We start from the raw sequence: 13,429 nt of genomic DNA on the forward strand, positions 1-13,429 counted from the left end.
AAAATCAATTGAGGCTTTGATATGACATACACACGCTGGAGCAACATGCGGAGATCATCTGCTTGAGTCTAACGGACTCCATAAGAGTCTTTGATAGAGAGGATCTGTCTCCCATCTAAGAGGGCCATGAAGCGTTATGTCTCATTTTGTACACTAAACATCATATCAGCTTCTTTGTAATTCATGAAAATCACTTAAAGATCATACGTAAAATTGTACATTAATTATGCCTGAGAGAAACCCAATAGCATCTGACTACCCCCCAAAGCACATTCAATGTACTCTTGCATGCAACCAGGAGAACGTTTTACTTGGTTTGCTGAATGTTGAACCCTTAAGGCATTTGGCTTAATTTGGGCCCGTAAAATGTTTTAAATATGAATTTAAAAACCACATCCATGCAGAGATGTTTGTCATTTCATCTTAAGCTGTCTCCGTGTCACCCCTGCCTTCTTGTCCTTCCTCCTCACATCTGCCTTCATTTCTATTTGTGTGTTTATTCTTACTCTGAAAACACAGTGGAATGCTTTAGTGTTGTGGCTAATTGAGCTTGCTAAGTGTCTTAATGCTATGATGTCCTGCTTAGTGAAGCAAAATAGGGTGGTGACGGGCAGGGGAGGTTGTGGGAGGCCATGAAGGGGAGGGAAAGGAAGGATTATGAGGTATACCTTTAAATTCTATTAGTAGAAATAGTGAGGTTAACCCATTACTATGCTCAAAATATTTTCAGCCTACTTAGCACTCTCTGTACTTGCCACGTATTTTATGAGCATCTACATCAAAATTGAATGAGTTGAGTTTCTGTTGAACTCGGTATACACCATATCCTTATAAAATGTAACTACTTAATCTTAGCATTTATCATGAGAGAGTTGTCTTGTTTGTTCCAAATGATCTTTGCGGTGTGTTGGCTTTCTTCCTTCAGATACATACGTTAAGTTAACGCTGCTGAACTCCATGGGCCAAGAGATGTCCAAATGCAAGACATCCAGCCGCAGAGGGCAGCCAGATCCAGTGTACAAAGAGACTTTTGTCTTTCAAGTGGCCCTGTTTCAGCTTTCTGATGTGACTCTGATACTGTCTGTGTATAACAAGCGCAGCATGAAGAGAAAGGAGATGATAGGATGGATTTCCTTAGGTCTGAACAGCTCTGGGGAAGAAGAGCTCAGCCACTGGACTGCAATGAAGGAGTCCAAGGGACAGCAAGTATGCAGGTGGCATGCCCTGCTGGAGTCATGAGGACGAGGGTGACTGAACCCGAGCCCAGCACTGCCACTGTCACCTGGTCACCGTCAGAGGAGCCATTCTCTAGGGTCCTCTTTAACACCCAACAAGAACGTCCAGCACTGAGCTGATGCAAACAAGATGTGTGTCTGGTAGAGCTTGTGTGAGAACCAAGAACGTGTGTCATTATTGTTAATCAGTCCTCCAGAAATTTAATAATATGGTTTTGATTTGAAGTTAATTTTATTTTAGCAAAAAAGCCAGTAATTTCATGGAAGATAGTGTGATTTAAAAACCAGAATTTTAGCTGCAGGACTACTTTATATCACCCACATACTATCCATAAAGCATTTGACTGGCCAGTCCCTGGAGTTTGGAATATTTGAAAAAAGTAGGTCTCCAGTGATTACAATAGTGTCTTTCGGTGAAGGTTCAACACATTGAAGATCATTTTATTTTAGATGTGTTCTCTCTGCGCCTCAATTCTTATCCATAACACTAAACCCAAGGGCAGAATTTCCTATAGGAAATTTTAAGGTTGGTTTGTTTGTTTAAAGTTTATTCTTTATTTCCCCCTGCTTTTTCCTGATCCAAAGAGACCATGTCCCACTGGTCCCTTGCAAACCTTTCTGGCAGGTGTTACTGTAGACCTGCGAACTTTCTGTTGAAATCACTTCCTGTGTTCTGTGTTCTAGTGCAGAGATCAACAGAGCAGAGCTCCAGCTTACGATTTCCTTCCGTGATCGATTCTTTACAACTGTATAATGTGGGGGGACAAAAAAAGCAATTCAAGTTAAAGGAAAATTATCTGCTCTAAGGGTTTAATATCCAGCATGCATAAAGCAGGCAGCATCCAAAGTAAGCAGCCCCTCTCTCTAGTCTTCACCACGTCATTGTCTGCTGTGAAGACCATCCCGTTCTCAGTGTGATTCAGAGCATCAAGTGAAGAGCGGCTCTGACTCTTACGAAGGTTCTTGTGACTGGCTGTGTTTATGAAATCTACTTTTCAATGTGATGACATTCTGTGCCTTTCATGTAAGTTAAACTTGCTCACACAGCTTGGAAGTTGTATTTGCAGAATCAGGTCTTCAGCTTCTATAAATGTCAAGACTCCTCCTGGGAGCAGTGTCCGCGCCTGCGCGCCTCTGTAACATGGGAAGTTGCATGCTGCGCTGATCTTTACATGACCAGGTGCTTTCCTTTGCTGGTTTCATACTGAGAAACTCTAATTGGAAATATTATAAGCTATTTTCTTTTCATTTTGCTTCTGACATAACATCATTTTGTGCATATACTTTCTTAAATAGAATATGTTTTGCATATATGAAGGTGTTTTCTTTTTGCTTTCTCATTTTTAATTAAACAAAAATATACTATTTGCCAGTTAGTAAAAAGCTGCACCATGTTCCAAGCTAAGCTGAGCTCTCTGGACTGTTCCTACAAGCTAGAACTTACCATTACCATAATAGCGAAATCGGGTATTGATTTATTACAAATGTGGCAGTACTGACAGGCCTAAAAAATGCAAAAGGCCACGAACTTCTACATTTTTTTTTTTTTTTTTTTTTTTTAAAAAAAGGAAAAAAAAAAAAAAAAAAAAAAAAAAACTAGAAGGCAACTCTGTGCTTTCAAACATGGAGATTTAAAGAAAAAAAATGACAAACAGGCAGCATAAGTTGAAAATCTTAAGTTACAGAGCCCCCTGTGGTGGCTCACACCTGTAATCTCAGCACTTGGGAAGCAGAGGCAGAAGGACTGCTGTGAGTTCAAGGCCAGCCTGGGCTACAAAATAAGATTTGTCTAAAAAATATGTTTCAATGTCACATTAACAAACATGGAGATTTAAAGAAAAAAAATGACAAACAGGCAGCATAAGTTGAAAATCTTAAGTTACAGAGCCCCCTGTGGTGGCTCACACCTGTAATCTCAGCACTTGGGAAGCAGAGGCAGAAGGACTGCTGTGAGTTCAAGGCCAGCCTGGGCTACAAAATAAGATTTGTCTAAAAAATATGTTTCAATGTCACATTAAAGAGAAAATATCCGAATATTATTATTCCGTTAGTGAGCTTTTCTTCTTTTAATTTTTTTGTTTTGTTTTTTATTTAGGGTTTTTAATTTTTTGGTTTGGGTTTTTGGGCTTTTTTTTTCCAGATAGGGTCTCCCTGTAGCCCCAGCTGGCCTGGAACTCACTATGTAGACCAAGCTGGCCTCAATTCACAGAGATCCACCTGTCTCTGCCTCATGAGTGCTGGACTTAAAGGCATTCTCCACCACACCTGGCTCATTTGTTTTTATTTTATGTGAATGAGTGTTTTGTCTGCATGTATGTAATTACACTATATGCATGCAGTACCCACAGAGGCCCGAAGAGAGCTTCTGATCCCTGGAACTGGAGTTACAGATAGTTGTTAGCTGCCATGTGGGTGCTGGGAACTGAACCTGGGTCCTCTTGCTCTTAACTGCTGAGCCATCTCTCCAGCCTCCAGATATTTTTTTTTTAATGAAATGAGTCAGGTTATAGAGTTAAAACATGAATGAGTGGCAAAATAGTTTTTTTTAATATTTTTAAACAACAGAATAAGGCAAAATATGAAGAAGAAAGATATAGGTTTGAAAACTTGGGTGCAGATATTTGATGCTACAGTTCCACCCCCCTCCCCGCCCCCTGGCTTTGAAATAACTGTGTACTTGTCTAACTGCTAACTTCCTGGCAGAAGAGCTACTGGCCTTGTCTGTAACAATGCTTAGTCAGACATTAAGACCAGCTTGGTGCCTTTCCTGCTCTTGAGAGGAAAAACAGCTGCTTGTTAAACCCTCCTATCTCCAGACTTTGCCTAGAATCCTGTATGTGCCCTTAGGTCCTCAGGGGCATCTGGTACAGTTAAGTATCAAATCATATGTGGCCTAGAAAGTGATCTCAGGAACAACCCTCTCTCCAGCCTAGATTCTAAGTCCTCAAAGGCTGTGAATTGTGCATGTGCACAACATCTTTACACAGTGTGGAGTGCAAACAAGCTGAAGGTGCCCTAGCCTTTTCATTTAGCTGAATGGAGTGAGTGGCCATGGGCCACTTCTCCTCTGTGTAATTTGCAGGTGTGATCTTAAATTTGGGGCTGTTTGCTGCCTTTCTGCTCCATATACAGCAAAATAAACATTTTTTCTTTCTGTGATTTGACACAGCTTCTAAACTCCCCCAAGCTGTCTACACTTCTTTAAGGAACGGAGGAAGTAGGGTTGCGATCCACTTCACTCTGCTGAATGCACACACAGTATTGCTGCTTGGGTGTGTGGGTGAATTCACAAGAAGACTGGAAAGAGGCATATCTCATAACTCCAGCAAGCAGAGGCCACCAGCGGGCCACAGCTGTTGACTCAGAGGCTTGAGAAAGCTAAAATCAAATGCAATGCCCAGATTTGGCAGTTGACTGGCATGTGGACATTCACAAGCATAGAGTCTGTTTCCCAAATATGGCTGTTGATTACTGGCCAGAAGTGGCCTACGCTTCAAGCCAGGAGTTAGTTTAGTCAACTGTGGGCTTACCTTTCAGAAGCTTCTAAAAGTGGGGGCCTCAGTACTAGTCTCCTTTTGTTTAAAATCCATTTGCATATTACCTAACTGCTCATTGGTGAATTCTCAATAGTGTGTTCCTTGACAAAAAATAATACATTGGACCATGATTTAAGAAAAAAAAAAGAAAGAGAAAATACCTCAACTGCCAGATGGCTATGTTGTTGTTGTGATCGGACCTGGCAGGGCAGATCGATCTGGTCTGTGCCACACACAGCTGTAGGTTAAACCCCTGCTGTCTCCACAAAGTGGAAGTCTCCCCAGTGCCTCGGGTTAGATCCCAGTGCGGGAAGTGGGAATGGAGTCCGGGCTGTTCTTGACAATGAGAAACAAATGATATCACAGCTTTTCAAAGGAACTAGGGAATCAGTGGGCTGTTTGAAGTGTGATTCTTAGATGGCATAAGGGCAGTTGGTCACCAACCAATTTTTCAAGGTCCTTGTTCACCTATGAATAGAATTAACAGAAGTTCATTTGCTTAGAGTGGCTGTTTACCTCCATAGACTGGAGAAATCATAGAAAAACGCACATTACTAGTTATCCACTACTTTCTTTTTTTTCTTTACAATCACTCCTGTTCATCTGTGACCAACAATTGGAAAGTGGTCATCAGTATCATTGTCCAGCCAGTCTGACACTGAGTTAGACATGCGATAAAGCATTTTAAAACATCATCCACACCCTCCAAAATTATAACAGTGATGGTTACAGGTATAATCTGCTAAAGAACTAAGACCATGATTTATTATTTTATTTGGCACAAAATATGAAGAGGTGGGTCACATTGTGAACATTTACAGCATCGATGAAGGAATTGCTGCATGGAGGGTCAGTTTCCTCAGGTCACTTACCTGATAGTAAGTGACAGTAGAACTCAGGCTGGAACTCACACATGCACATCCCAACCTCACCCCAGTTTGTGATTGAAATAGAAAACAATTGTACTTACCAACAATCCAAATGGCAGAACCAGGCCCAAGGGAGCAGAGTTTGAAGAAGAGAAAAGACAAAGACCAGAGAGTTTTTCTTCTCAGGGCACAGATGCTACTTTTGTATCCTAATTCGTGGATGATTTTTATTTTTAAAGACTTAGGATCTGTTTGCTGTGTTTAGGCTGTATTCATATCCTGAGTGTGTATTGGTCCATTTGTTCTTTTTGAACACTTCAGGCAATCCAAGGCTATGTGCACGACTGTGAAATGAACTGTGTATGCTAGCATGTCTTCCCTGTGTCCGTGGTCAGAGGGAGGACTGGTACCTTCCTATGATAGGGTCTCACTCAGCTGACCTGTGACTCATACTGTAGATCAGGCTGGCCTCAAACTCACTATGTAGACCAGGCTAGCCTTGAACTCAGAGATCTGCCTACCTCTGCCTCCTGAGTGCTGGGATTAAAGGCATGTGCCACCGTGCCTGGCTGTGTATGTTTGTTAGTTTTTGATATTAGACAAGAGTCACATCTAGTTACCTTCCCCTTAGTTGGTAGTGATTTCCACGTCAGTATTGTCATGAGCCCTGATGCTTGTAGAGACACCAGGAAAATATTGCACTAGATTTCCTGTGGGCAGTTCAGTACTACTGTTGTATAAGTGTTATTTTGTGTGAATTGTGTTTACTGAGTGTGTTTACTTTTCTTTGTTTAATATGTATGTGTAGGGATTTCAGCTACGTACCATGTGCTGTTATAGCAGCTGCAGGGGTGGAGGCAATGAATTGGAGGGACAGACTTCCCTCCTGATGCCTGTGGAGACAGACATAGGATGGTGTCTTTTCGCTGTAAGCTACGAGGTATCGAGAGAGATGGTGCAGGCATTGTGGGGTTTAGTAGACAATTATGCCACAAATTCAAAAAAGTCCTCCTGGAAGATAGGCCTGACTCACATCAAACTCCCAAATAAAACACAGGCAGTGACTCCCAAGCTGTAATGTGCCTAAGAATTATCTAGAATGTTTAACCTGTGCTCAGACTCTGCCTCCAGAGATCCTGTCTCATTTATGGAAGGAAGCTTGGGAATCTAGGTCTGCTAAGCTCCCCGGGAAATCTTCCTGAGATATATGGTTATATAATGCTTTGTGCATTGTATGGGACTGTTTGTAGCAGTGTTTTATTATTCACAGATTAAATCTATTATCATGATGATGATAAATAAGATGAGACCAAGGTTTGTGATTTCAGTAATAATGGTGAAAACTCAGCAGCTTTTCTTAGAAATGAGGAGTTTTCGGCTGTTACATTGTATTCTCCCCTTTTTTGATCTTCTCTCCCTTTCTAGCTCATGTTCCTGTTAACTTTTGTGAGAAGACTTTTAGTGACTAGTTGTGTTTTGTTTTGTTTTTGTCTTTTTGAGACAGAGTCTCCCTCGAGCCCCAGCTGGCCTGGAACTGGCTATGTACACCAGACTGACCTCCATCTCAAAAAGATCCTTCTGCCTCTGCCTGCCTCCTGAGTGCTGGGATTAAAGGTGTGCGCCACCATACCAGGCTAGTAACTAGTTTTTATAATTTCATGTCATTTTAACCAATTTTGGAAAAACAAAGATGAAGTAAATACCGTAGAGTTGTAGGAAGGCTTTTTGTGTGTGTGTGTCTTTCTTTTTGAGGCAGGGTCTCCCTGTAGCCCCAGCTGTCCTGGAACTCACTATGTAGACCAGGCTGGCCTTGAACTCACAGAGATCCACCTGCCTCTGCCTCCAGAGTGCTGGGATTAAAGGCGTGTGCCACCACGCCCGGCTGGAAGGCTTTGTTTTTAAAGGTGAGGGATGATGCTTATTTTGTTCCCTGCGGTTTTGTTAGATAAATATTGAGAATATTTATAATATTTTGAGGTGTCATTTGTTGTCTGAGGGGAGACCAGGAGAACTTTGGCAAATAAAGAGACGTGATGTTTATGTGTATGCGAGAATATCATTCGAAGCACAGCTAGAAATTCATAGTGATAGTCTCAACAGCATTTTGATACTACAAATGTTACATTGTATTTACCAAGAGAAAAATTGCGTGGTAACATTTTATAAATTATCATGTTTCTGCATAATTTTATTAGAATAAGTTTTACAGTAAATAGTACCATGGCAGCAATGTTGAGGAATCCTTAAAGCTGATGTAGGAGAGACCATCAAACTTGGCTAGACGTTTACATAAGGATGTGTATAAATGCTGCTTTTCAGTGACGGGGTCTCGAGGAATAGTTGTTTTGAATTTCAGGAATCTTGATGAACGCTGGGATCGCGTCTTCTCCTAAGACTCAAGAGGCTCGTCTTGCTCAGTGCTCCTGCACTGGCTCTACTTCTCAGAATGATGTGATTTTTCTAGAACAAGTCAGTGCAGCCTTTTATTCAATGTTCCTTCTTCTCTCCCTCCTTCCCATCCTCTTCCTCTGCCCTCCCTTCCTTTCTATCTGTTTCGTTTTTTTGAGACAAGAAGCTTCCTTAATAGTATAGTTTCTACAGAGCTTTCTTACTTATTTTTCTAATAATTGCTGTAACAGTGTGATGACATTTAACTGCTCTGTGAGCAAAATTCCATCAACCTCCAGAAGAAACATGCTGCTGAATGGCATTCCCTTTGGTCTGAATCGTCTTCGGCGTATTTGCTAGTGACCTTCCTGATGTACATAATGTGTCCCTGTGGTCACCAACAGTTTTGTGTTGTTGTCACATATTAATATGCATCTGGTCAAAACTAGAAACAGACGAGTGTGTAGAGTGAGCGGCTGTCTAACCACTTTTGTGTCACTGGAGTTGTGTGTGTTGCCTTTTGTACTCTACACCGACTGTCGCGGTGCCTTTTGTATAATTGTACTACATAAAGAATTGCTGACCTGTGTAACCGTGTAAGAATGTAAAAAACTGCACTAGTCCAAGGAGATTTTAATGACAATTTGATTTTCCAGAGAATAAATTTTTTGTGTGCATTAAAAGTTACCTTTCTTCACATTTATGTAAAAATAAATCTCCTATTTTAGCACTCACAGAATGGATAAACATTCAGCTTTTTTGATGATGCTACATAAAACTCAGCCATCAACAAAGTGTTAACATGACTGTTGTATAGAATTAAATAATGTCGACTACATACACAAATACCAAGTAGATACGTGTGTCATTAAGGTTTGGGTTTGAAAAGAATGGTATATGCTATAAAATATTGCTAACAAAACGTTTTGATGCTTTTTTTAAAAAGACTTCCAAAGAAAGCAGTCTCCAAGCAAACATTCTAAAGTAATTCCTTGAAAGTTCAGATAAGAATAGAACTTTCCCAGGGCTCGGGGTTTTTTGGAATGTGTCGTGGGCACCTAACCTCACTTACTCCTCATCCACCGTGAGTTACTGTTCATCTTAGATCCTCCTATGTATCAAGACCATTTCCTAATGGCAGCAGTAGTCTGTTGTTTTTAATTATTTTTATTAAGTATATTATTTCCCAAAGGCCATTAGTTTAGTCACTTTTCATATCTCGTTGTCTTGTCTATTTTATCTAGCAGGAAAGATTCCTCATAACCAACTTCACAAATTCTTAAGAATTTGGTGCTCTACTATGACAGAAATTAAAGTTGCTGCACTGCCTAATCTCTGGCTGCCTTTGAATCTTCACTTCTGCCAGCTGGCCGGCGCTACTTTTCCTTTTCTTTTAGCACATGGAGCACTAGTGCCTACTAGGTACCGAGTTTTCTTTTCTTTTCTTTTCTTTTCTTTTCCTTTATTGGTAAGGACTTGTCTCTGCTAAATACCATGAAAATGCAGAACGCTTCTGCTCAAAATAAAAATATTCATACTGTAGTCTCCAACCACGGGGAAGTAATTTATATCTTTTGCTGATGTTCACTGTTTCTCTCCCACCCCAAAGATTTGCTTATCAGTGTTCAGACACACAAAGTTTTCTGAATTGTAAACAATGTCTCAGTTGGGAGAGATTTACTAGTTACTTAGTACTTGAGAAAAATTACATGTGGGTCATCATTTATTATTTTCAGAGAATAACAATAGATACAAAGTGAAATTCCAGCAGAAAACAGGTCTTCCGAGAAGATTGGTAAGTTATCATTTTCCACTATTTATCATAACATGTTATTCTTAAGGGTACATTTTAATTGCAAGTTGCTTGTAACTCCTTTGATCTCCAGCATGCTAAATAATATTTAAGTCAACATCTTCATTCCAAAGATTGTTAGACTATTCCATAATGCTTCTCATTTCAAAATAAAGTCATTCCCAACCTAAAAATTATAAGATCTCAGTAAAAAATGTGAAACATTTGTTTGGCTGATGCATTATAACGAATTATAAAAGTATAAGGCAGTACACCAGGCGTGGAGGCGCACGCCTGTAGTCCCAGCTCTTGGGAGGCAGAGGCAGACACATCTCTGTGAGTTTGAGGCCAGCTGGGGTGGGGCTACAAAGAGACCCTGTCTCCAAAAAACCAAAAATAATTAAATAGATAAATATTAAGATAAATCTAAAAAAAAAGTATAAGGCAGTAAATGTGGTATATTAAATGCCACACCAACAGCAGCCACAAGTTGCTTACGGAGGCTGGGGAAGGAGTGGAGCTTTGGGTGATTTTTGTCATTGTGTGAAGAAACTGCCAAAGCTCCCAGGATCTGTAGCATTTTGTGAGAAATCAGTGACCTTCTGCTGTTCTGTACCCTGCCAGCCATTGTGTTTGCCAGAGGTCTAGATCTTAGCCATTCCATTAGTTAAGTGGATCTCACTGTTTTAATTTGCAGTCCTTGCTGATGACGCATTAAGTTGCCATGTGTGTCTTTGGGTTAGGGAGAGATCTGTTCAGACCTTCACTCTTTTTTTCTTTGGTTTCCTGATGTTGAGTTCTGACAGTTCTCTGAATATTTTGGACCCAAGTCCTTTATTAGACACAAATATTGTCCCTTAGGTGGTGCTATGTCTTCGTTTTCTTAGCACTGCCTTTTACAGAGCCCAGTGTTCACTTTAGTTGAGTTCACTGTGTCTGTGTTTTTCTTTCGTGAGTTGTACTTTTGATAGTCTATCTTAAAATTCATAACCAAACCACAATCAGGTAGGTTGTCTCCTATTTTATCTTCTACAAGGTTTGTATTTTTGCCTTTTATGTTTGTCTGGCATCCATTTTTGAGTAAAAGTTTTTGGAAGGTAAATGGTCTGCCTGTGTTTGTTTTGTTTGTTCATTTATACCAGACAGATGTGCACCTGTTCCCATGCCACAGGCTAGAAGTGTCCTTCCTGTAATGGATTGCTTTCTGTATCGGTGTGTGTCTGTTTCCGTGTTTTCTGCCTATCATCATTGACGCCATGCCGTCTCCACAGGTGCCATCTCCACGGTGGGCTCTCAGTAGATCTGCTATTGGATACTGTATTTGCTACTTTTTTGTGGCTGTGATAAAACATCGTGACCAACTTTATTTGAACTTAGGGTTCCAGAGGGATAAGAGTCCATCATGGTGGGGAGACATGGTGGCAGGAGGTGGCCAGAGTAGATAGAGGAGTGTTCATATCTTGAAGCAGGCACAGGAAGCAGAGAGCAACTGGAAATCCCAGAAGGCTTAAGAACTCTCTAAGTCTGCCCCCAGTGACCTGCTTCCTCCAGCAAGGCCATACCTTCTAAGACCTCCCCAAACAGCACCACCAACTGGGGACAAAATGTCCAAATATTTATCAGAATTCTTTCCCCTAAAGTATTGGCCTAACTGTTGTAGGCAGGTTCCTTTTCTGTATAAACTGTAGGGCCAGTTTGTTGATCTGTGCCTTGGGTTCTTGCTGTTTTGATTGCGATTTGTTGAATATGAAAAGAATTGGCATCTTTTTTTTTTTTTTTTTTTTTTTTTTTTTTTTCTTTTTGAGACAAACTCTCCCTGTAGCCCCAGCTGGCTGGCCTGGAATTCCTAGAGATCTGCCTGCCTCTGCCTCCTGCCTGAGTGCTGGGATCAAAGGTCTGTGACACCACACTCACCCTAAGAATTGACATCTTCTAATACTGAGTTCTTTAAAATCAAGAATACAAAATTGTCTTACCACTTATTTAAATCTTTACAAGATTTCTTTCCTTAGTTGTATAGTTTTTGCATATATGGACCCTAGCTTGCTGTTAAGTGTCATATGAACGTGTGTTGGGTTTTGTCAAAGGCTTGTGTCTGCTGGTAGTAGTCACAATGGCCGTTTCTTCTTTAGCCCATGGAAGGAGTGGATTCCATTTGTGGATTTTCTATGATGACCTGGCCTTACACACCTAGAGTGGTCATGGTCAGTCATTCCTGTTAAATGTTACCAGAGTCAGTGTACTAACATGTAGCTGAGGGTTCCTGCATCTGTGTTGTGGAGATGTACTTTGCTCCTTGTTAATGTTTTGATCCAGCTCTTCTGTGCCAGTTTCCATCCTTGTCTGAAGAGGGATTGAGCCACTTCATCCCCATTACCAGCCCTTGAACCTGGTGCTGCTCTCCTTGCCTCATTGCTGGTGGCAGTGCAGGGGCAGGCGGTTGCCCTCTCCCTCTCCTCTTGTGCCAAACTAGAAGTTTATCCATTTTAAAATGGCTTTTCAGTCAGTCACCCGTTTTCTGTTCTGCTGATTCTTACTGTTGACACCCTGGTTTAATTTTGTTGATTTCAGCTCTAACTTTCCTTTCTTGTCTCCCACTCGCTTTAGCTTAAGCTCTTCTTTCTCTTGTCTCTAGGGTGGGAACACTCCCCTCTCCCGACCGGTGCGCACAGCTGGGCCTCTCCCCGCAAGCTCGGCTTTCCCTGCGTCACACAAACCTGCTGATTTCACTAGTTCAAATACGTTTTCCCAAGTCTATGATACATGCATTATTTATAAATGTGTTGTTTAATTTCCAAATCTAGAAAGTTAATTTTCATTTCATTCCGCTTTTGTTTGTTGTTACTCCTTTGTGCACGGGTACATGTACCGTGGGTACACCCGGAGACCAGAGGTCAACTTCGGCTGTCACTCCACAGGTACCGTCCACCTTTCTTTTCTCTTGAGGCAGGATCTGTCACCTGCCTGGAGCACCAAGTGAGCTTGGCGGCTGGTCTGCGAGCCCCGAGGATCTGTCGGTCTCCACCCCGGCCCCTTACCCGACCCCTTTTTACCATGTCAGTGAGAATAGCCGAGCTTTACTGCATGGAAACTGGAGCCTGTGCTCAGGAAGGTTTGAAGCTTCAGAACCCGTTTCACACCTGAAATACAGCTCGCTCAACAGGAAATTACGATTTCTGAGTGGGTTGACTGGCACATTTCACACTTTCCTCATAAATGTCCATGTCATTTTATTTCCGTCTTTTCATGCTTGATGAAAGGACACTCCTCAGTGTGGCCGCTCCACTTTTGAGACGTTATTAAATCGCATGTCATCGTTCTTTGAGCACTGCTACCGTCACCAAATCCTGCTTTCCAGGTCTCCCATCTCCAGATCCCTAAAGCTGACTGGACATCCTCTGGGAAGTTTGGGCCTTTCCCCACCTGTCTACCAAAGTCCCAACACAATAAGGGCTTCCTGCATAACTACCTTTTATACCCCTTTGTTCCTTAAGTCGTAAAGTAACTACAAGGATCCTATTTTAATTGTAAGCAAACCCTAAAACACAACTTTTATTTACCCTGTGCTGAGGACTGTTTTCAACCACTTGACAGTGTTTTGATACAGTT

General features: G+C 41.3%; 1 protein-coding gene across 2 annotated transcripts in view; it reads left to right on the top strand.

Annotated features, from left to right (window-relative positions):
* The window catches only part of Syt14 (synaptotagmin 14), a 201,079-nt gene extending 198,309 nt beyond the window's left edge, over positions 1-2,770 (top strand). For both annotated transcript variants that reach the window (XM_008824807.3, XM_029559488.1), the window contains one exon: positions 926-2,770. In XM_008824807.3, the coding sequence (XP_008823029.1) occupies positions 926-1,239 (314 nt within the window). In that variant the 3' untranslated portion in view covers positions 1,240-2,770. The remainder of the gene's footprint in view (positions 1-925) is intronic.
* Positions 2,771-13,429: the final 10,659 nt, after the last annotated feature.

Source organism: Nannospalax galili, unplaced genomic scaffold (assembly GCF_000622305.1).
Source record: "Nannospalax galili isolate Female #2095 unplaced genomic scaffold, S.galili_v1.0 scaffold648, whole genome shotgun sequence".
Taxonomy (NCBI): domain Eukaryota; kingdom Metazoa; phylum Chordata; class Mammalia; order Rodentia; family Spalacidae; genus Nannospalax; species Nannospalax galili.